Source organism: Puma concolor, chromosome F2 (assembly GCF_028749965.1).
Source record: "Puma concolor isolate L17-30 chromosome F2, mPumCon1.1.hap2, whole genome shotgun sequence".
Classification (NCBI taxonomy): Eukaryota; Metazoa; Chordata; class Mammalia; order Carnivora; family Felidae; genus Puma; species Puma concolor.
The window spans coordinates 78,435,180-78,458,730 of record NC_141684.1 but is presented as its reverse complement, the minus strand read 5'-3'; the positions used below and the strand labels follow the sequence as shown (position 1 = coordinate 78,458,730).

The following is a 23,551-nucleotide window of genomic DNA, read 5'->3' as shown; positions in this document are numbered from 1 at the left end:
CACCTCTTTCAATCAGCACCCAGTCTAGTCAGCAACGTGGAAGGGCAACCAAACATGAGAGTCTAGAATGAAGAAAGCTGTGGCGAAGATGTTCACGTGCCATTGGGGACCCAGAAGAGGGATCCCTTGACCTGTAAGGAGTTAAGTGTGGCTAACGTGTTAAGGTGTTTTAATTCTCTCTCACAGAAATCAATTCAGTTGAAAGATTTTAACCCAGGAGCAGTATAATCACATTTGGGTTTGACGGCTGTTACCCAAGCAACATAGAAAATTGTGATTGGGGCCAGAGGGCCCGTGAAGTAGAAATAAGGAATCCAAGAAGCTACTGCTAGTCTCCAGGCAAGATACGATGAAAGCCTGAACCTGGGCTAGGTTAGTAGGAAATTAACGGGGATTAGATTTTCGAGAGGTACGTAGGAGTTAGGATCAGCGGGAGTTCTGGTTAGAGATTTGGGTGAGAGGGGAGGTTTCTGGCTAGTGTGACAGGATATGTACTTTGGTGCCATCGTAGAGAATTTGACGATCAAGTTTGAGGGATGGGGAAGGGACCAGTTAGGCTGAGTTGAAGCTGCCTGTGGCTATGCGAGAGGAGGTAAACAGTAGGCATGTGGACATAGATGCATGGACATAGCAGGAGAGATCTGGACTGAGGGGCAGACCTGGGTGCATTGCCAATGCAAGGAAGCAGCTGGAGCCATGACTACTGAGCCCTTTTAATGTTATATTACAAAAGAAGTGACAAAATCTGGATAGCAACATATGCTACAAATGCAATCGCAAACACCATTTTCTGAAAATATGAACACATTTTATTATAATAGTTGAATTTATGAGGAATTCTGTTCTCTATTTTTTTAGAAAAAAAAAACTGTGGTAGCTTAAAAACAAATAAAATGTAAGAGTTTGGGAAAAGGCTAAGTGAGTATTTTTCTCTATCTAGCCAAAGTGTTTCTCTGATGATTTTGTTAATGGCACTGTGGCTCTTGAAGCTTAATGCTATAGTATAAAATTCCACATTTCTCTATGTTTACTCCTAATTATTCTAAGTGAGTCTGACTTAGTTAATCCTTTAAAATCTGCTATCTATTCACCCACATTCTCAGCAGTCAAGAAGGTTGATCCATCTATCACAACTTCCAATAGAAATAGCCATTTCTACATCAAGGCTATGTGTATAATGGCACGATTCATTGGAAGACCTTACCTTTCCTCCTGGGAATAAGTCCTGTCTCTTAAGGCTCCATGTTAAATGGGAACAATCGCTATTTTACAGAATATTGCAAGTACGAAAGTTACCGATCGTAGCTTTGAGCTATATTTGTGTGTTTCTTGAGTATAATCCTGAAGCAAAAATACAACCAGCCTACCCTAAGAAGATAATTTGCTTAAAAATTTTTTTTTTAATTTGAGAGAGAGAGAGAGAGAGAGAGAGAGAGCATGAGCAGAGGAGAGGAGCAGAGGGAGAGAGACAAAGCATCGTAAGCAGACTCTATGCTCAGCATGGAGCACAACATGGGGCTTGATCTCCTGACCATGAGATCATGACCTGAGCCGAAATCAGGAGTCGGATGCTTAACCAACTGAGCCACCCAGGAGCCCGAAGATAATTTGCTTTTAATTTTGAAGTTCATTTATTAAGACTTCATTGGCTGTGTCAGGACCTTGACCGTTATAAAAATATCTGTATGCTTTAAAAGGCATAATAAAATCAGAAAATAAAATTTCTAAAAATATTTCTTTACTAAAAATATTCCTTACTTTGACAATTTGGAGTAGATCCACTAAGTTAAAATTTGATATGGATTATTTTTATTGATATTTTCAGTAATAGGCATAGAAATTACTCTTTATTGTTTTCACTCTGAAGACATGGAATTTCATATAATTCCCAGGATAATTCTAAGGGCCTCTTGGAAAGCATCCTTAAAGTTGGATTCAGATAGGCTTTTGTCAGTTGCTATATGTTAACGCTTTCACCCTTGTAAAAATATCATCACATACAACTGCATATTCATAAAAAGCTGGAGGAGATAAATGAAATTATTCTAGTTGAAATATTATAGAGAAAAAAATCATAAGATAAAAAATTAAAAACTGTCTATAATTAGATAATTAGAATTTGCCGTCCCTCATCCTTATTCATAAAACATATGGCTGAATTTTTTGAAACCCTGCAGTTAAAAATTAGACAGCAGAAAAATGAATAGTTGATAATTACTTGTACGTGTTCATTTTCTTCTGTGTTATAAATGTGTTGAGTAAGATGGCACCAAGAAATCCTAAAAGATCACACATTTTTAAAAATGTATTTATCCAACAAATATTTATTGTAGACCTAGTCCGAACATTTTTCTGGCTAGAGGTACAAGACAAGTCCCTGCCCTCCGGGGGCTTACATTCTAATGTGCTGGATGGGCAATAAACACAAAAAACCAGCATAGAGTAGAAGGTCAGGTAGAATGAAAGAGTAGGCTAAGGAGAGAGAGAGAGAGAGAGAGAAAGAGAGAGAGATGTGGCCAAGTGTTAATAGAGATAGAATGTTCAGAGAAGCCTCTTTTGGGAGGGGATATTGGAGCTGAACTTGAAGAAAACGAGGCAACCATTCCCAGGAAGAATTTGGGAAAAGCACAGTAGGGAAAGAAAATACCAAGCCCAAGTACCAAGAGAGGGACTAAGCTTGGGTGTCTGAGGACCAGCAAGGAGGCCTACAGTGGAGTGGAGTGAACCAGGTGAAAGAGATGAAGCAGATGGTAAAAGCTACAGATGTGGAGGAGGGACCGAGGCCAGATCATGGTCTTATTGGCCATGAAGAGGGATTTACATTTTAGTGTCATTATAAAAGGAAAACTGCAGGGGCGCCTGGGTGGCGCAGTCGGTTAAGCGTCCGACTTCAGCCAGGTCACGATCTCGCGCTCCGTGAGTTCGAGCCCCGCGTCGGGCTCTGGGCTGATGGCTCAGAGCCTGGAGCCTGTTTCCAATTCTGTGTCTCCCTCTCTCTCTGCCCCTCCCCCGTTCATGCTCTGTCTCTCTCTGTCCCAAAAATAAATAAATAAATGTTGAAAAAAAAAAATTTAAAAGGAAGACTGCAGAAGCCTCGGAGCAAGGGGAAGACTCTATGTGACTTACGGTGTCAAAGAATCACACTAGTGCTGTAAGATGCCGACTCAAGATTCCCAACGGTGTGTGTGTGTGTGTGTGTGTGTGTGCAAATTTGGGGGTAGAGAGAATCAAACCAAGATGTGTATGTGTTGAGTTTGAAGGGCCTGTTGGACATCCAAGGAAGGGTGTTGAAGAAGCTGACTAGAGACTCTCCAATCTAAGAGTGAGACACTGGAGATGGAAAAGAGAGGTGACCTGGGAAACCATGGGACTGGATAATGTCACATAGGGAGTGAGTGTAGATGGGGAAGAATGACAACTAGCACGTGAGGGAATCTGACACTGAGGCTCAGGTGTGAGGAGGACTAAGACAGCGGGGGGTACACGGTCCAAGAGAAGAAAACGTTTCAAGAAGGAAGTAGGGGTCAACAGTGTCAGATCACCATGGAAACGTGCATACCAAAAGCTGTTCGATCACATTTCTTTTTTCCGTCAGTTCTGAAAATCAAATGCACAAGCGTCAGAAGAGAAGTTTCTTTACATTTTAAAACAAGTATTATTATCAAATCGGGAAGGTCATGAAGTGGAGTAAATTAAAAGTGGGGCTACTGAACCGTAGAGATATGGAGACGAAGGGGAATGGGGGAGGGAAGAGATATAGCGAAACTAAACACTACAATAGGACTACGTGACACATGGTAAGGAAAAGGGCCATTTATTTATTTATTTATTTAATTTTTTTTTTTTTTTAACATTTATTCATTTTTGAGACAGGGAGAGACAGAGCATGAACGGGGGAAGGTCAGAGAGAGAGGGAGACACAGAATCCGAAGCAGGCTCCAGGTTCTGAGCTGTCAGCACAGAGCCCCACGCGGGGCTCGAACTCACAGACCGTGAGATCATGACCGGAGCCGAAGTCGGACGCCCAACCGACTGAGCCACCCAGGCGCTCCCGAAAAGGGCCATTTAAAGTGGAAGCCAGTCGTCAATTTTTAACAGCAAAAATGGTTTATTAACAACGAGCTTTGCATCTAGCCTTCTAGTCAAGATGGAAAACACGTTATATTGCCGTGAGCTAATATTGGTCATTGGCTTTATCCTCTCTTTTATTCTCCAGATGTTCATCGATCCAGACTTTGAACTTCAAGGGTTGTCTCTTTCAGTGTATGTGTGGACGGGAAGGGTGGTATGTCTTGCAATCTAGGAAGTTTTCAGGAAGGCTTAATTTGGTCCCCATGAATCGGGTAGGTACTTTGGAAGAAGCTCGACTGATTAAGTTTTTAGTATTTGTTTCGGCACCCGTGGATTTGCAAGATGCTGAGCACACTGTAACCCCGTTTTCCCCTTGGTACCTCAAATAAATGCATTCTCTTCGGTGAGAAGTTAAAATGCCTGTTTTCTTTTCTGGTTCTCTCCAACACTGGTCAAAGTACCTTTCATCGCTTTGTAAAATCTCCAGCAAGATATCAGGAAAGCAAACAAGGAACGAGTTGAACTACATTGTGGATTCTTTCAAGTGGAATAGGGTACAGACATGAAAAATTATACGATGAAAAATATAAAGCAACAGAGAAAAGCATCTATCATGTACTCTTAAGAGAAAAAAGCAGAATAGAAAATTCAGTCTGTATTTACCCCTATATGTGACTGTTCTTTTTGTTTCAATGCAGGTTCTTTAAAGTAAAAATTTCTTTGTATTTGTGGTATTCTTTGTACTGCATGGTTAATAAATGGGCTAAAATTATGAAAATGCAAATTCAAACTGGGGGTGATACAAATACAATAGTGTATGCAGAATATGCTATACTATATGGTCTAATGAAACAATTATAATTATATATTAATTATAATGATATATAATATAATAAAGCAATTGCAAAAAAAGCCAATGCCATTCTCCTCTTCTCTCTCCTATCCCACTTTATCTACATGAGATACTTTACGAATGAGCATTGTAGGGCTATATGCTGAAATTTTACTTTTCTTGAGAAAAATGCTTGCACAGCGCACCAAACGTAAGTATCCATGTTATAAGACTGTAATTGGAGAATGAAAATGCCGAGCTTAAATACTCAGATTTGTATCAACCATTGTCACTCAGGAGACAGAAACGACAGCAATAATTTGGTGGAGGGAACATCGATATTAAGATTTATTAACTAGAAACAGGTAGTTAACTACTAGAGGAGGTTAAAAAAAAACAAACCCTAAGGAATGCAACAATGGAAACAATAGAAAAATTGGATGAAGCGGGCCTAAGAAAAAAAATTGAGAATGAATGAACAACTTGGAAGAGGGTCTTCCCTGAGGCTGAATTCAGACCTCAGCAGAGAGGGAGTGCCTGCCACAAATCTGTGCAGCCTTCCCAGGGTGACGGAACGTGCTGGAGGACAGAGGTGGTAGCGACCCATGAGAAGTGAACAGCTGATGGCGGAGAAACTCCGTGGAGGGTGCTGGTCGCCCAGGATGGCTGTCAGTGTCACTGAAGTGCGGCTGGCCGCCACCCCACAGGAGAAAGCCCGCTGAAATCAGGAAAAGACACCCTTCCTCTCGCTTTGTCCGTGTAGAGGTCTTTCTGTTGACAAAGCCTACCATTGTATCAGCTGGCACAGGAGAACTGTTTATAAGCTGCGACTAAAATATCACAATGTAGGTCATAGGAGGGTCGATTTGGTATCTAGAAGGAATGGATTGACAAGTGGATTGTCAATGTCAGTGGATTGACTGTCTACCCCTTTGGTTCCTCAGATTCCATGTGTTCCCTTCGTCATACACTTAAACTTCCACGTGGCAGTTAAACAGCTCATGTTTTCACTTAACAAGGTGCAGCTATCCTTCCCACAAGTGAAGTTCTTACCCCTTCTCCCAAATGAGGAGAAACGCCCTTCCCACAGTAATTGTATCGGTCATCCACCATTCTAATGACTCCTTGGATTCAGCCATCTTCCAATGAAAGTTCTGCTACCTAAAGATTGATTTGTAAAGTTAACGTCCAATGAGGATGAGTCTATGCCTCCTTCATGATGGAACAGATCCATTGTAATCAACCTGCAACTGGAAGGCAGTTCCCCCTAGAGAATTGTTCCATATCTGGGACCAAAGCATTTTTCTCTACTCTTGGGAGATTAGATGGCAGTGATAGCCCCGTCGGCCATGGTAAGAAGTGTGTGCTCTTGAGCCCGGGAATAATCTCCATCCTTATCACCGTGGACACCATGGGAAGATGCTGACTGAAATCCACACAGCACACCATTGCCCACCTGATTATGGAGGACCTCTTCTGTGGTGTGTACCCTCTAATGAGTATTCGCATGAAATGTTATGGCACACCCTTCCCAAATAGGTCCTCACGATGCCTGGATATTTCTGTCCTTGTGTAACCCTCTCTCCTTGAGTGTGGGCTGGACCTAGTGGCTTACTTCCCAGAAATGAAATATGGCAAACGTGATGATATGCCACTTCCAAGATGAGGTTACAAAGATTCTGACTTCTCTCTTGCTGGCATTCTCTCTCTCATTCTTGCCCTGATGGAGAGCGCTACCTGGTAAGCAATGAAGGGTGGCCTCTGGCCAAGAGCCAGTGAGGAAGTGAGGCCTTCAGGTTCAGAAACAGAATCTTTCCAGCAACCATGTGAGTGACCTCTAAGTGGATGCCTTCCTGGTTGAGGCTTCATTTGAGACCGCAGTCCTGGCTGACACCTTAACTGCAGCCTTATGAGACCATGAAGCGGGGGACCCAGCTAAGCCATTCCCGGATTATTGTTTTAAGCTAACAATAACGAACTTTTGTGGTGGGTCATTAATTACATAGTGGTAGGTAACTAATATAGATGCAAACTTCACAGTCTACCCTGATTTTGAGAGATACATACCTCTTTCCCAATAGTCCTTGTTCACTAGTCTTTCAATCCTGTCCTTTATACATCCTTTACCATTCCACCAATCCATTATCTACCCCTTGTGAAATAATGGTAGATTATCAATTCTGGTTAGGAGAAGGTGGACCTGTCTTCTTTCAAATACCATGAAAGATGGCTGAGAAATCAGAGTTAGGATTGAATTATACTATAATGTTTTGAGGGCATACCATTTGACTGTGCTACATGTTGTGTGATAGAACCACAGTCATTTCATCTTTAAGAAGCTTTACACCCACGAGGATCAGAAATCTCATTCTCCGTCACTGTAAAGATGGACATGATTTTTATATCTTTGTCAAGCAATTTGCTTTCTGGGATGTAAGGATTAATGTTGCCGAAGGCTGATCTCCAATAGGATACTTTATTCCCATATTTTGGGATGTCTATAGGCCAAGATCCCCCAACTATTTATAACCTACTTAGGTCTCTCTTCTAATCTCCAGGATCAAATTTCCAATTTTCTCGTAAAAACTTCATCAAGAACCCCCATCACGCAATCAACACGTCCAAAATAATTCCTTACCTCTACCTTCTGCATAGCACTCCCTTCATCTTCCAGCTTTGTCTGGTCCAATGTTCTTTTTTCTTTTCTCCATAATTGGTAAGTGGCCCCATCATCCTCCTAGCCTTTTTTTTTTTTTTTTAATGTTTATTTATTTATTTATTTTGAGAGAGAAGAGGCAGAGAGAGAATCCCAAGCAGGCTCCATGCTGTCATCGAGGAGCCTTGATCCCACGACTGCGAGATCATAGCCAGAGTCCAACACTCGACCGACCGAGCCACCCCGGCGCCCCTCTCTTTCTGAACAGAAATTCAAAACTGCTCTTTTCAAGAACAGAACAGGTATTTTCCATGTCTTCATTTTTTTTTTTTTTTAAATTTTTTTTAACATTTATTTATTTTTGAGACAGAGAGAGACAGAGCATGAACGGGGGAGGGTCAGAGAGAGGGAGACACAGAATCTGAAATAGGCTCCAGGCTCTGAGCCGTCAGCCCAGAGCCCGACGCGGGGCTCGAACTCACGGACTGCGAGATCATGACCTGAGCCGAAGTCGGCCGCTTAACCGACTGAGCCACCCAGGCGCCCCTCCATGTCTTCATTTTTTAACACTTAATTAACTATTTAATTATTTTTTCCTCATGCAGTCTCTTCGACCAGAACTCTCCTCATCCTCATTTTAGTCTCAGGGTAGCCTTCAAAAACTAGCTACCGTGTCAGATCCTCAATGACGACTTCCGTAAATTCCCCCTTATGTAAAGGACAATCCCTTCTTATGGACTTCCACTAGGCTTTGCCTGAACACCACTTTGCTTTTATTACAGTCCTTTATTTTATACTGCCTTTTCTAAAGCGTGTTCTGAGGAAGGCTTATCCCTCGGAGACATCCCCGTAAAGGTAATGGAAGTCTAGAGAATTTTCTGTACTGTTGTTTGTCTTAGACTTTCCTGATTTACATTAGCTGGTTGATGTTGAAGCACCTGCAACAAAGAAATGGATTCAGCCTCCACTTATCTTGTTTTACTCTCTTTTTTCCTTATTATTTACTATTTTCTTGCAGGACACTTTTGCCCAATCTACTATGCCCTTTCTCACTCTTGTATTTCTTGGCATTATGCGTTATGGTTACTTGTGGGTTGTTGGAAATGCCGTACGAATGTCCACACTCTGAGGCGGGCACATCTCAGACGTGTTGGTGATATTTTCTTCTAGGCAACTCTAGAACTGTAACAACACCATCAGGAAGCAAAGGAAATAAATGATTAAGCTACCAGAGGGAGCTGACTGAGAAGTTGGAACTGCTCGAGGCCACAATTAGTGGGAAAAGTGAGGAAGACGAATGGGTCACACCATGAGATTTTAAACGGAGCGGTTATAAACTCTTGGAAATATTATCTCTGGCTTGATGAAAGCGGATATAAAAATGGTGAGATACACTATTCAAATGAAGCATTAGAGCATCTGTTGTGTTGAATGAAGTTCTGATGAGTCAGCCCAGTCAGAGAAGCATCAAGCCTCCTGGAGACGGTCCATTCACACACCGACTTGCAATGGCGCAGTTTGCCACGACGTGGTTGATAGTGGCAGAGACCAGATGGGTTCTAGATCATAAGAAATTAAATCTACTTTTACCTGGGTCACTATGCTACTGATCTGGCTTCCAATATGGAAATGAGGAATCATTCCCCTCCCCCGAGATTTGATTAATAAATTTAGTGACCAATGGGGTGCCTGGGTGGCTCAGTTGGTTAAGCGTCCGACTTCCACTCAGGTCATGATCTCATGGTTCGTGCGTTCGAGCCCCCGCGTTGGGCTCTGTGCTGACAGCTCAGAGCCTGGAGCCTGCTTTGGACCCTATGTCTCCCTCTTTCTCTGTTCTTCCCCTACTCACGCTCTGTCTCTCTCTCTCTCCCAAAAAGAAAAAAACACTAAAAAAAAAAAAAAAACTAAAATAAGTAAGCAAATAAATAAATAATAAATTTAGTGACCACTTTGCTCGGGTCACTTTTTCCTTTAGTGCATCCTTCAGAAGCACAACGCAGAGAAATCGAAAGTGCTGTCATCTGTTTCGTGCCATCAAAAACATTTCATTTTGAAACAGTCATAACCACACGGCTCTAAGCAGCTTTATTACCAAAATAAAAAGGAACACAGATAAATGTTGCAACTTATTTTATGATGTGAAATGTCTTCTGAGGAACATCTGTGTAAACAAAGCAGCATTATGCATACACTTTTGCCCTCAGACTTGAGGCTGACGGTACCTTCGTTGTCCATTATTCAATCCTAATGATGCTCTTGGCACACAGGGTTCCGATACGAAGACATATTTTGTGGTGTTTTGACCCATTTGGTGTTCATCATCTTATCTTTCTGAGCTGTAAAAACAAAGTGATACCAGAGTGGTTTCTTGGATCTGTGTCAGCCTCAAGCTTCAATTTTGTAAGTGAAAAAATCATCTATTAACCTCAGGAGAAAGTAAAAACATTCGGAAAAAATGTAAAGGGGCGCCTGGGTGGCTCAGTCGGTTAAGCATCCGACTTCAGCTCGGGTCGTGATCTCACGGTTCATGGTTTTGGGCCACGCGTCGAGCTCTGTGCTGACAGCTCAGAGCCTGGAGCCTGCTTCCGATTCTGTGTCTCCCTCTTTCTGCCCCTCCCCCTCTCACTCTGTTTCTCTCTCTGTCTCTCTGTCTCTGTCTCTGTCTCTCTCTCCCAAAAACTAAATAAAACCTTTAAAAAAAAAAAGCATTAGCAAAAAGTAACATTTGACTATGGGACTTATGCCTCCAAAGTATCAAAAGCAGAAATTCGTTTGCAGAGATTGAAATAAGGTCATTTCCTTACACGTGAGTTCTTCCATCTGAGGCGATTGATCAGAAGTGCTACGAGGTTTAAATATCGAAGTGAAAGAGATCAGCCGTCAATGAACCGACTGCTAAATTTCTTAAGGAAAATGTTTAACCTGAGATTGGCTGGTTACTAACTACACTTCCTCTTTCCTCTGGCTCTCACAAAAGAAATGGATTGAGCCCTAATTAAAATTGTAAAAACTACATAGATGTATTTCATATTTGAATCTGAATGTCGACTTGGCACTGAAATGGAATATAATAAAGCAATTAGAAGGATTTCACTTTGACAGTTCTTGATTGATCGTTCGATTTAAATCATTTCTCTTGGAATTTATTCCTTCATTTATAATTTTAGTGTCGTAAATTCAAAATCAAAGAAAACATGACAACGAAAATGACATGGCCTGTGTTATACATATAAATATAAGTTCACGATGTTTTGTAACAACTCATTAACTCAATTACATTTACAGTTTTCTGGAAAGGTTTTCCTTTTTTTTCTTTTTAATAGACTTATTTTTTTTAGACCTGAAAAATTGAGCACAGGGGCGCCTGGGTGGCTCAGTCGGTTAAGCGGCCGACTTCGGCTCAGGTCGTGATCTCGCGGTCCGTGAGTTCGAGCCCCGCGGCGGGCTCTGTGCTGACAGCTTGGAGCCTGGAGTCTGCTTCTGTTTCTGTGTCTCCCTCTCTCTCTGCCCCTCCCCCGTTCACGCTCTATCTCTCACTGCTTTTCAAAAATGAATAAATGTTAAAAAATTTAAAAAAAATTGAGCACAAAGTACAGAGAATTTTCATGTATTCTCTGTTTAATCTAACATCTTTTAAAAAGATGTTTATTTATTTTCAGAGAGAGAGAGCACGAGGCGGGGAGGACAGAGAGAGAGGGAGAAAGAGAATCCCAAGCAGGCTCCACACTGTCATCACAGAGCCCAACACAGGGCTTGATCTCATGAACCATGAGATCTTGAGCTGAAATCAAGAGTCAGACACTTCACCGACTGAGCCACCCAGGTGCCCCCCACCCCATTATTCATATCTTGAATTAAGGTGGTACATTTGTTGCAAATGATTAACCAATACTGATAAACTATCAGCAGCTAAAGCCCATAGTTTACATTAGGGATCACTTCTTGTGTTGGACAGTTCTTTGGGTCTTGACAAATACGGAAGGTCATGTATACACAGGTATGGGATCATACAGAAGAATTTCACTGCCTTAAAAATTTACTGCACCCCACCTATTCATGTCTCTAGGCCCCTCTCCCTCCAAGCCTCGGGGGATCTCTGATCTTTTTACTGTTTCTATTGTTTCGTCTTTTCCAGAACATCATATAGTTAGAATCATACAGTATAGAGCATTTCTACCTCGGTTCTTTTTTTTTTTTAATTTTTTTTTGAACGTTTATTTATTTTTGGGACAGAGAGAGACAGAGCATGAACGGGGGAGGGGCAGAGAGAGAGGGAGACACAGAATTGGAAACAGGCTCCAGGCTCCGAGCCATCAGCCCAGAGCCCGACGCGGGGCTTGAACTCACGGACTGCGAGATCGTGACCTGGCTGAAGTCGGACGCTTAACCGACTGCGCCACCCAGGTGCCCCATCTACCTCGGTTCTTTTACTAAAAAATGTCATAGAACTTTTCTCTGTGTCTTTTTGCGGCTCGATGCCTCATTTCTTTTTATCACTGAGTACTATTCCATTGTCTGGATGGACCACAGTTTACGCATCCATTCAGCTCCTGAAAGACATCTTGGTTGCTGCCAACTTTTGGTAATTACAAGTAAAGCTGTTATAAATGTGCACGTGCAGGTTCTTGTGTGAACAGACATTTTCAACTCATTTGGCTAAATACCCAGAAGTGCAATTGCTGGATTGGATACTAAGACTACATTTGGATTTGTATCTGCCGAACTGTTTTCCCAAGTGTCTGCATCATTTTGCGTCATCAGCAAAGAAGGAGAGTGCCTGTGGCTTTACCTTCTCCCCAACTTTTGGTGCTGTGAGTGTTTCGCGTTTTAGCCATTCGAATGGGTTGTAGCTCTCTAATGTTCTCTAATGATTTACCGTGTTGAGCATCTTTCCATATACTTATTTGCCATCCCGTGTCTTCTGTGAGATTTCTATTTAGTTCTTTTGCCCATTTTTAAAAGTGGTTTGTTTTCTTATTCTTGAATGTTAAGGGTTCTTTGTATATTTTAGACACAAGTCCTTTATCAAGTATGTGCTTTGCAAATATGCTCTTCCTGTCTGTGGAGTGTGATTTCATTCTCTTAACACTGTCCTTTGCAGAGCAGACGTTTTCCATTTTAATCAAATCCAGCTTATCAATTTTTTCTTTCTCGTATTAAACTTTTTGGTGATGTATCTAAAACCTCATCACCACACCTAAGGTCACCTAGATTTTCTCCTATAGAGAATGTCTAGGCATGTTACGGTTTTTTACATTTTACATGCGGGTCTATGATCCATTTGAGTGAGTTTTGTGAAGGGTGTGGGATCTGTGTTTGTGTCTAGATTCATTTCTTTTCTTTTTTTCTTTTTTCTGCATGTGGATGTCTAGTTGTTCAAGCACCATTTGTTGAAAAGATTATCCTTTCTCGATTAAATTGTCTTTGATCCTTTGTCAAAGATCATCTGACTATATTTGTGTGGGTCTATTTCTGGGCTCTTTATTCTATTCTATTGACCTACTTGTTTGTTCTGCCAATATCACAATGTCTTGATTACTATAGCTTTACGGTAAATCTTAAAGTCAGGACGTGTCAGTGCTCTGACTTTGTTCTTCTACATTGTGTTGGCTATTTTGGGTCTTTGCCTTCCAAATAAACTTTAGAATCACTTTGTTGATATCCGCAAAATCACTTGCTGGAATTTTACTTTAACAATTGCATTGGATAGATAGATTAAGTTGGGAATAACTGACATCTTGACAATATTAAGTCTTCCTATCCAGACCATGAACTATCTCTCCATTTATTTAGTCCTTCTTTGATTTACTATATCAAAATGTTATAGTTTTCCTCATATAGATCTTATACATACTTTATTAGATTTTTGCCTAATTTTTTCTTTCATTTTTGATGCTAATATAAATGATGCTATGCTTTTAATTTCAAACTCTAGTGTTTCATTGCTAGCATATAGGAAAGAAATTAAATTTTTATACTAACCTTGTATCCTGCAACCTTGCCATAATCACTTTACTGTTGATTATTTGTGATTTTATACATAGGCAATCATGTCATCTGTGAAACGAGACAGTTTTAATTCTTCCTTACCAATCTACAGACTTTTTATTTCCCTTTCTTGTCTTGTTGCATTACCTGGTATTTCTAGTATGACTTTGAAACAAGAGTGGTGAGAGAACAACTTTGCTTTGTTTCCAGTCTTAAAGAGAAAACATGTAGCTTATCATTAAGTATGATATTAATTGGAAGTATTCTGTTAATGTTTCTTCTTAAGCTGATGAAGTTATTCCTGCTGTGAGTCTTATCAGGAATGGGTGTTGGACTCTGGATTGCTGCATCTATTGATATAATCAGGTGATTTTTCTTCTTCAGCCTGTCGTTGTGAGATATTACATTAATTGATTTTCAAATGTTGAATCAAGCTTCATACCTGGGATAAATCCCACTTGGTCATGAGGTATAATTATTTTTATACACTTTTGGATTCAAAATGCTAATATTTTGCTGAGGACTTTGTATCTATGTTTATGAGAGATACTGGTATGTTTTCCTTTCATGTAATGTGTTTATCTGATTCTGGTATTAGGATAAGGCTTTCTCACAGAGTGAATTACGAAGGGTTTTCTTTATTTCTATTTTCTGAAAGAGATTGTAGAGAAGGGACATAATTTCTATTTTTCTGCCTTGAAATTCATTGATTTTTGCTGTTATTTTTATCGTTAATTTTTCCTATTACTTTTGATTTAATATGCTCTTTTTTCCCTACTTGCCTGAAGCGAAAATTTAGATTATTGATTTTAGATCTTTTTCTATTCTAATATATGCTTTCAATGCTATACTTTTCTATTTAAGCACTGCTTTTACTGCATACTTCACATTTTGGTAAGCTGTATTTGCATTTTCATTTAGTTCAAATTATTTAAAAATCTCTGTTGAGATTTCTTCTTTGCCCCATAGGTTATTTAAAAGTTTGCTGTTCAATCTCCAAATATTTTTGGGTTTTCCAGCAATGTGTTACTGACTTACAGCACAATTCTGTTGAGGTCTAAGAGGAAAGATGATATTGTTTCTACCTTTTAGATTTGTAAGGGTCCAGAACATGATCCATCTTAGTGAATATACTATGCAAGCTTGAAAAGAATATGTATTCTCCTGAAGTTGGATGAAGTATTCTGTAAATGTCAATTAGGTCTAGTTGATTGTGTGTGCCATTCAGTTTTAATATAGTCTAGCAAAATTCTTAAGAAAGAAATAAAGTACAAATAAGAATATTAGGAATAAAAGGAATGAGATTAGGAGTGGAAAGAATGAAAGGAATACAAGGAATAAAGTAGAGTCAGAGATAGCGTTCAATGCGTTTTCAAGACAAACTATGGTATTTGCATGTAAGAAAATACTATAAAGGGTTAAAAAGTGTAGCTAAATAATAATGCATCAACTAGGCAAATCTGGATAAAAGTAGAGTGCAGAAAAATATCTAGATGATAGTTTTTATGTAAGTGTTAAAAATACTCAAAACAATGTAACATGTATTTTGGATACAAAAAAATGTACAAAAACAGTATAAAACATGAAAACGACGTGCACCAACAACAGAATTATGGCTATTATTTTAGGTGGAGACCAGCATTTATATTGATTTCAAGGCACAGAGATACTTTTTCTTTCCTCACTGTGCTGGCTAGAACCTGCCATATAAGGTTGAATAAAAATGTGGAAAGAAGACATCCTTGTCTTATTGTTGTTTTTAGGGACAAAACATCCAGTCCTTTATCATGACGAGTACTGTGAATTTGATGTTTCTATCTTTTCATTTCTGCCTTGAAAACTCTTTTTTTCTGAGCTGAGGAAAAGCAATTTTGGAAGTTTTAGTAACACTAAACTAAGACATGTGATTATAGTAGATATTAATGTTCTTGGTGCTCAAGATTCAACTATTTTATTGCAGACTTTTAAAATAAGAAGTTTTTAATTTAACATTTTCTTATTAATAAACAAAATTGGTTCAAGCAGTACAAATTGCTATTGGAACTCTCTTTTTTTTGGCAATTTTGTGGGTAGGTTTCAGGGTATATAAAGTATATTTCTATGTAAAAGTATATTTTATAAATCTATTTATTCACTGTGAGTGTGTGTGTGTGTGTGTGTGTGTGTTTATAGCAATGTCACAAATGCTGGAAGAAATACCTTCCCTATATATTCTTAATTTCTTCTCAATAGTTAGTATTTTATGGCCAAAAAAATACTATTATGGTGATTTTTACAAATACGATGTTTTTTAATAACACAAAAGTAATACACCCTCATTATAAAAAATGTTTTGGAGATCCAGAAAAGTACAAAGAAAATAAAAATTACTGCTTTGAGGAGGGCACTTGTTGGGATGAGCACTGGGTATTGTATGGAAGCCGATTTGACAATAAATTATATTCATAAAAAATTACTGCTGAATTTATATCTTACCAAAATATTTTAAAAATATTTTGATGTACATGTTGCATAATTACACATACTAACACATAATTATGTACATGAAAAGACACATACACACATACTTTTTAATTTAGTATTGTGCCGAATAGAAAACTTTAGATATTAACTCCTGCTTCTAGTTACGACAAAGCAGCTTGTGTCACACAAACCCTCCTGTTATGAGCTACCATAAAAATTGAGAAAGGAAACTAACAGCTGTTTGAAGAAATTCGGGAGCAACCAGGAAAGCCAGGATTTGAGAGACCAGATTGAAGTAGAGAGAGGGAGGAGGGTAGGAAACACAGAAAAGAGGATGAAGGCCTAACACACATGTAATTGGAGTCCTGGTAGGAGCAAAGAGAGAGAATGAGACAGAATGGTAACTGGAAGAATGAATGCTGATGGGTTTCCAAAACTGAAAATAAAAACTAAAAACTAAAAAAAAAGATCAAGTCACAGATGTAGACGCTTTACAAATCCAAACCTGCATAAATGGAAAGAAAACCACTCCTACCCATCTCAGTTTGCCTTCCAAAAGACAAAATCAAAGGCAATTTAAGAACAGTTATAGAAAAAAGGCAAAGTACCTTAAAGAGCTACAGTAAAACAGGAAACCACTTTTCCAATAGAAACAATGGAGTCAAAAAGAAAGTGTCATCAAAACGACTCAAATGAAAAACCTGAAAATCTAGAATTTCATATCCAATTTTTATTTCAGCTTTTTAAATAAAAACATGTAGAACTAATGAGTTAATGAGATGTGGGAAATCGAATAATAAAATGATTCATTTTAATCTAAAAGAACATAAGAAAGGGGAAAAAAAAGATGAAAACAAGATAAGGGAAACAGAGAACAAAGAATAACATAGCAGGTAAACCCGAATATTGCCTGTGACTACATTAAAGACATTATGAACTAAAGATTCCATTCAAAGACAAATATTGTCAGACTGGATCAAAAAACCTTTGTTATGTTTGTGTAGGACACATTAAAAAATTTGCTTAATGTCTATTTATTTTTGAGAGAGAGAGAGAGACAGAGCACAGCAGGAAATGGGCAGAGAGAGAGAGAGGGAGACACAGACTCTGAAGCAGGCTCCAGGCTCTGAGCTGTCAGCACAGAGCCCGACGCCGGGCTCGAACCCACAAACCATGAGATCCTGACCCGAACAGAAGTCGCCGCTTAATCGACTGAGCCACCCAGGCATCCCATATATGGGACACATTTTACACATTAGGACATAGAGAGTTTAAAATTAAAAAAAAATTAAGAAAATATATTCTTTGATAATACTAAGAAATAGCTGCAATAATACCAAACAAAGGAGAATACCTACAAGTAGTAACCCAGTTAAAGAAGGATATTTTGTAATGATAAAAGAGTCCATGCCACTGGAAAAGATAACAATCTGAAATTGATGTGTGCTTAACAGAATGGAATCAAATTATGTAGTAAAAAATTCACAAAATTAGAGAAACCTTTATTCATCGACTGGGTATTTTTTTAAACAATATCTGTCTGTAACTGATAAAGCAATCAGATAAAGATACCAATAGAGAGAGAAGATTTAAGGAACATAATAATAAACTTGACTAGTTGACATACCTAGAGTTTGGCACCCAAGAAATGCAGAGCACACATCATTTTCAAGTATACAGGAAAGACTTAGGACAAACAACCATATACTGGGCCATGTTTCAACAAATACTAATGAATTGAAATCACATTGAGAATGTACACTGTCCACAGTGTAATTAACCCAGAAATCAATAACTAAAAGAACTGGAAAATCTCCAAATATTTGAAAACTAAGCAACTACACACACACACACACGCATACACATACATACATATGTATGAGTACATACTCACACATGAGTATGTATGTATGTATACATACTCATGTATATCTGTGTATTATATATGTTTTATATATATATCATGTATAACCTTTTTTGTTTCACTTAACATTAGATGGTGTTTTCTCGCATATTTTTAGCTCATGGACATAGCCTGAATTTCCTGTCATCTTCTTCACAAAGTGAGAAACTGCAGGGAGCTTAATTACACAGAGCCTAGTAAAAAGAGAATGAGTGGGTAAATAAAGCGTTTGTATTCCTGCACCCAGAGATTCTTCCACCGGCAACTCCCAGCCTCCTCCTCAGTATCTTAGCCTCTCCTCTAAAACTGCCTCATAAGAGACCAAAAAATGCACTTTATTTGGACTTTTGCCTGCTTTTGTGGGAAGGAAACCTGTTTGAGGGAAGCAGCAGAGAATCCCGTGGTTTAATTTGCTGCTCTCCCAGAGGGAAGGTGGAAGAAGAAAACAGGAACTGGAGAGAACCAATACTGAGTTGATTTCATCCTGTCCTCAGAGGTGGGGTGCCTAGGGTGAGTTCCCCTTTCTGTAGAGGCTCTGAGAGAGAGGGAGATCGCAGTCCAGATCTGCCTTCATTCGGCCTCGCTCGGCCTCAGCGCTGTGAACGCAAGGGTGAGTTCTCTTCCCGGGAGAATCAGGAATGTGTGCTGGAGAATCAGGACAGTGTGTTGAACAACCGGCAACATTTTATGAAATACGCATTAAGAGTCGTGGTGCACTAATATATGTATATGCATAACATATAGAGAGAGACTAAATAAAGTATCTCAAATCGTTGACCTTTATTTGCTATGAACGATCTTGCACCTGTGAAGGCCAGAGTATTAGAAAACGGGCGATTTGTATTTTAAAATTGCATTCACTTCTCCCTTCTGTGTCGCGATGCAGTACAAATGTAACTTAAAATTTAAAATTGCATTAGCTCCTTTGGGGTATGGGGTTTTAAAAAGTAGAATGGGAGCCAGAACCGCATTGCTCTTTGAAAATAGACCACTCACCGCCCCCCCCCCCCCCCCCAGCTTTGTTTCTCTTTAATTCTTAGCAGGAGAGCTTTTCATTTATTAATGTAATTAATACGGAAGGAAAAAAAAGGATTGCTGAGAAACGCGGCTCTCTACCCCACCGCCGGGGCGGGGGACGGTGGGGAGGCGGCCGGGTCAGCGGGGGCGCAGTCGCGGCTGCGCGGTCCCGGAGCTTGCAGGAGCGCGGGGGCTGCACCCGCGTAGACGCGCGCTGGCGCCCGGGGCCGAAGCGGGGAGGCGGACGCCGGGCGGGCTGGCGCCGCGGCAGTCGGCGGTCTCCCCACCTCCCGGCTCCGGGCAAAGGCGGCCCCTTCCCCGCTAGCTAGGTGACCTAGAGATTGCTACTGAGCTCACTCTTGGAGAGGACGCACGGAAGGTGGGAGACCCGCGTCGGCCAGGGGCGTCTTAAAGCGGAAGAGACAGGTTGGTATTTTTCCTACGAAGGGTCAGGACTCTTTTCTCTGTCGCACTTTGTTCGAGGTGTTCAACGGATTACCATAGGATTTCAACAGGTGGCAGAGAGAGGTCACGTGGGGGCAGGTTGGGGCCGCCGCGGCGCCTCTCCCCCCCCCCTCGGAACCGCACCTCTCGCTGTCGCTGCACGTCTATCAGCCTAACCCGGCCTCTCAATTCGGTTTTGCAGCCCCAGAGTCCGCGGCGACCGCGTTTGAAGAGGACGGCGGGGAACGCGCCTCCGCGGGGGGGGTGGAGCCACAGGAGTCGGAGCGCGGTCCGCGCGGACGCGGCCCCGGGGGAGCCGCAGACCCGGCGGGGCGGCCGTGGAGGAGACGGGGTAGCCGGCTCCACTGCCCTCGCCGACATGCACAACGAGAGCTTCTCGGAGCCGGGGCCCGCCAACGCGTCGTGCCCGGGGCCCGCGCTGGGCTGCCCCAACGCGTCGAGCCTGCCGCCGCCGCTGCCGCCGCCGCTGGCCGTGGCCGTGCCCGTCGTCTACGCGGTGATCTGCGCGGTGGGGCTGGCTGGCAACTCCGCAGTGCTGTACGTGCTGCTGCGGGCGCCCCGCACGAAGACCGTCACCAACCTGTTCATCCTCAACCTGGCCATCGCCGACGAGCTCTTCACGCTCGTGCTGCCCGTCAACATCGCCGACTTCCTGCTGCAGCGGTGGCCCTTCGGGGAGCTCATGTGTAAGCTCATCGTGGCCATCGACCAGTACAACACGTTCTCCAGCCTCTACTTCCTCACGGTCATGAGCGCCGACCGCTACCTGGTGGTGCTGGCCACGGCCGAGTCGCGCCGGGTGGCCGGCCGCACGTACCGCGCGGCGCGCGCCGTGAGCCTGGCCGTGTGGGGGCTCGTGACGCTGGTCGTGCTGCCCTTCGCCGTCTTCGCCCGGCTCGACGACGAGCAGGGCCGGCGCCAGTGCGTGCTGGTCTTCCCGCAGCCCGAGGCCTTCTGGTGGCGGGCGAGCCGCCTCTACACGCTGGTGCTCGGCTTCGCCATCCCCGTGTCCGCCATCTGCGTCCTCTACGGCGTCCTGCTGTGCAGGCTGCGCGCCATGCGGCTGGACAGCCACGCCAAGGCCCTGGACCGCGCGAAGAAGCGGGTGACGCTCTTGGTGGTGGTGATCCTGGCCGTGTGCCTCCTCTGCTGGACGCCCTACCACCTGAGCACCGTGGTGGCGCTCACCACCGACCTCCCGCAGACGCCGCTCGTCATCGCGGCCTCCTACTTCATCACCAGCCTGAGCTACGCCAACAGCTGCCTCAACCCCTTCCTCTACGCCTTCCTGGACGACAGCTTCCGCAGGAGCCTCCGCCAGCTGCTGGCCTGCCGCGCTGCCGCCTGACCCCCGCCCCGCTCCGCTCCGCTCCGCGCGCGCCCTGCGCCCGGGTCCCGGCCGCGCCAGCCCCGGCGGGTGCGGAGGGAGCAGGCGCCCGCGGCGCTCGGAAACTTGCTGGAGACGCAGATTCCCTGAGGCTCCGGCTCAGACCTCGGGAATCCGACGCGCTAGGGCTGCGTCCGAATTTGAATTGGTGAAGCCCTCCCGAGGATGCGGGAGCACACTGAGTATAAGGACTGTTGCGGCCGAGGACGCACGCTCACTTCTCTCTAATGCCAAAGGACACCGAGTCGACCCCCCGAGTTTGACAGGGGAGGGGAGGAATGGGGAGGGGAAGGGGGCCGGTTATTGCTGGGAATCCTCTGCGCCGCCCCCCTCTCTCCTGCCGCCCAAGGCGTTCGCAGCCCAGGCTCTAGGTGGAGCCCTCGACTCTATCCCCGGGATTCGGGGGTGGCGGTCGGGGTGGCGGGGACGGGGGCTGGAGGATGCCGCGGGCGCCCCCAGGCGTCGGCCCCGCGCTCGCCCTGCACCTTGTTTCTTCGATTTCCGGCACTGACTGCTCAAGCCCGCGACCAGCCTGGCCAGGACCTCTATCTAGTCCTTCTTCCCTCGCCCTAATCGCTGCGGAAGCGGGTCCGGTCTCGTGCGTTCCATCGCCCACTCCTCCGGGGTGCTGGGGGGCCCGTGGAGCGCGCGGGAGTGTGCGCGCGCGTGTGTGCGTCTGGCGGAGGCGTGGGATTTGGGTGAAGGAGGCTGGAGCTTGGCTGTGACTACCCACCACGGTGGTGAGAACAGTGAAGGTTCCCCTTTCCTGTTGTAGCTCCTTTTCTCTCTGCCTTTCGCTTTGCCTGCCTCCGCTTTCACTTGAAAATGCTCCACGACTCTCAGACTCCGGGGGAGCCCGCCTCGCAAAGGCCGGGAGCCGCGAGTGTCCCAGGCGCGCGGCGGTGGCGCCCCCTTGCGGAGCCAGCTGCTCCGCGCAAAGCGTCCTAAAATCCGGCTCCGTCTCGGAGCGCACCTGCTGAACTGCGCCTTACACTTCTGGGGTCCCCGTCCTCGCTGCTTTCCACAAATGGCTTCAGTCCTCCTACGCCCCTTTGCCCCAGGTGACCTCTCCTACAGCTTGGACCGGTTCGTCTCAATTCTTTGTGCGAGTATTGTTTTTCAGGACCGAGAACTTCAGAAATATGTATGGCCTAATGTCGCAAAACTGTGAGGACCGAATGAGATTACAAAGAAATGTGTTTCTGTTCCTTCGATCCCGTTCTGCTCACATTCTTCATCCCTTTTGCCCGAGGGAGAGCCAGGAAGCCGAAATGGCTCAGACCCTCATCTTTGCCCCGATTGGATTCCTTTCCACAGGGAGCTGTCGATTCCCTGTGGCTTGTTCCTTAGTGCAAGTCAGGTGAACCCCGTAAATAATCCGATTCTGGAATCACAAGGGAGCCTGACCAGCCCTCTAGCTCTATTTCTATCTTTACTAATGGGAGGCAAGTGGATTAAGAGAGGGAACTGAGGCTTCGGTTTGCCCAATCATAGGCCCTTTACACCTCAGACACGAGGGCAAAGCCTTAACCAGCCTAGAGTCATTGATTACAGTGTTTCGAAGGGCAAGTTTTTCTTTGGGATGGATTCCAAACAGGAATGAAAATTTCTACAAACATCTGTTTCCTATAGCGCAGGGTTAGGTGTGAAAGAGAGTGTGAATGTTCCCGGCGGGTTTTGCTTGCTTAGTTTGGTGGGCGTGAATCCATTTCTCGATTATTTAGGTACAAAATACCTTTCAAAAATACATAGAAGGGAAAAAGTCTCCTTTGCGTGGGTGAGAGCAAACTCCCTTTCTGATTTTGGTCAATGAGAATTGCTTCCTTCGACCTCAAAGTTATTCAGAACAGTAATTCATAGCTATCAGTTTAAAAAAATGTAAATTTAGAAACCTTCTATCTTGGGTAACCAATAAGGGTAAATCGTCCAAAATACAGGGTTTTTTTTTTTTTTTAAATGTCTCCATTACATTTTCAATAATGTATATTTGAGCAGCCCTCTGCCGGCCGGTGGCCTTCCGAGACCCCTTGAAATTCATTGCAGTATCTTTCAAATTTCTTGGAAACATTTTATTGATTTTCTTTATGACTCACAAAATTCTTTTATGAATCTTGAGGGACTTCTGAAAATTAAAGATTTAAGCTTAGAGTCACTGCCGCGTTATATCTCTGGTGATGGACAAAGAATCAAGTGGATATCTGGCCACAAACACAGCCGGTTGAATCCTGGGGATTTGAAACTCCATCGGTTTTCATAAACTCTGCAGCTGTACTTTGACATCCCCTGGACACAGAGCGGGGGAGAGCTGAGTGACCCATCTGTCCACTGTATCATCCCTACCACGGATTCCCCTGGGCAGTCTCGGAATCTTGGACGGGGACTGTTGGAAAAGATGGACTGACATTGTTGTGTTGGCCACAGCAAGGCCTGGGTTGGGGTCCGTACCTACCATGGTGTGTGTGGGATTAAGTAGGACTCAGTAGTTCACTTTCACCCTGGCTTCCTAATCCCTGGATAAACTATTGTGCCATCATTTCTAGGTTGTTGCCTTCATATTAGCATGGAGATATCCAAATCGCTAGTCCACATGGAGACAAACCCAGTTTAAAATAAAAGCTGAAACATTTTCTGTTTGATGAGTGGATGTTCCATTGCCCGAGAACATGGTAACCATCATTCAGTCGCCTCAGTGCCTCCGCGGAAAAGATCCCTAAATGGGGAAGCCAGCGAATAAATAGAAGTGTTTGACAGGGCAAGATTAAGAATGAA

General features: G+C 43.2%; 1 protein-coding gene across 1 annotated transcript; it reads left to right on the top strand.

The window, feature by feature from the left end:
* Window positions 1-19,732: 19,732 nt before the first annotated feature.
* NPBWR1 (neuropeptides B and W receptor 1) lies at window positions 19,733-20,798 on the top strand. The gene has a single exon (XM_086695204.1). The coding sequence runs from the start codon at window positions 19,754-19,756 to the stop codon at window positions 20,741-20,743; it is 990 nt and encodes a 329-aa protein (XP_086551330.1). The 5' UTR covers window positions 19,733-19,753; the 3' UTR covers window positions 20,744-20,798.
* The last annotated feature ends 2,753 nt before the right edge of the window (window positions 20,799-23,551 follow it).

Excerpts from the sequence above, each read along its gene's own strand:
- NPBWR1 (XM_086695204.1), top strand. The coding sequence starts at position 19,754 with ATGCACAACGAGAGCTTCTCGGAGCCGGGGCCCGCCAACGCGTCGTGC.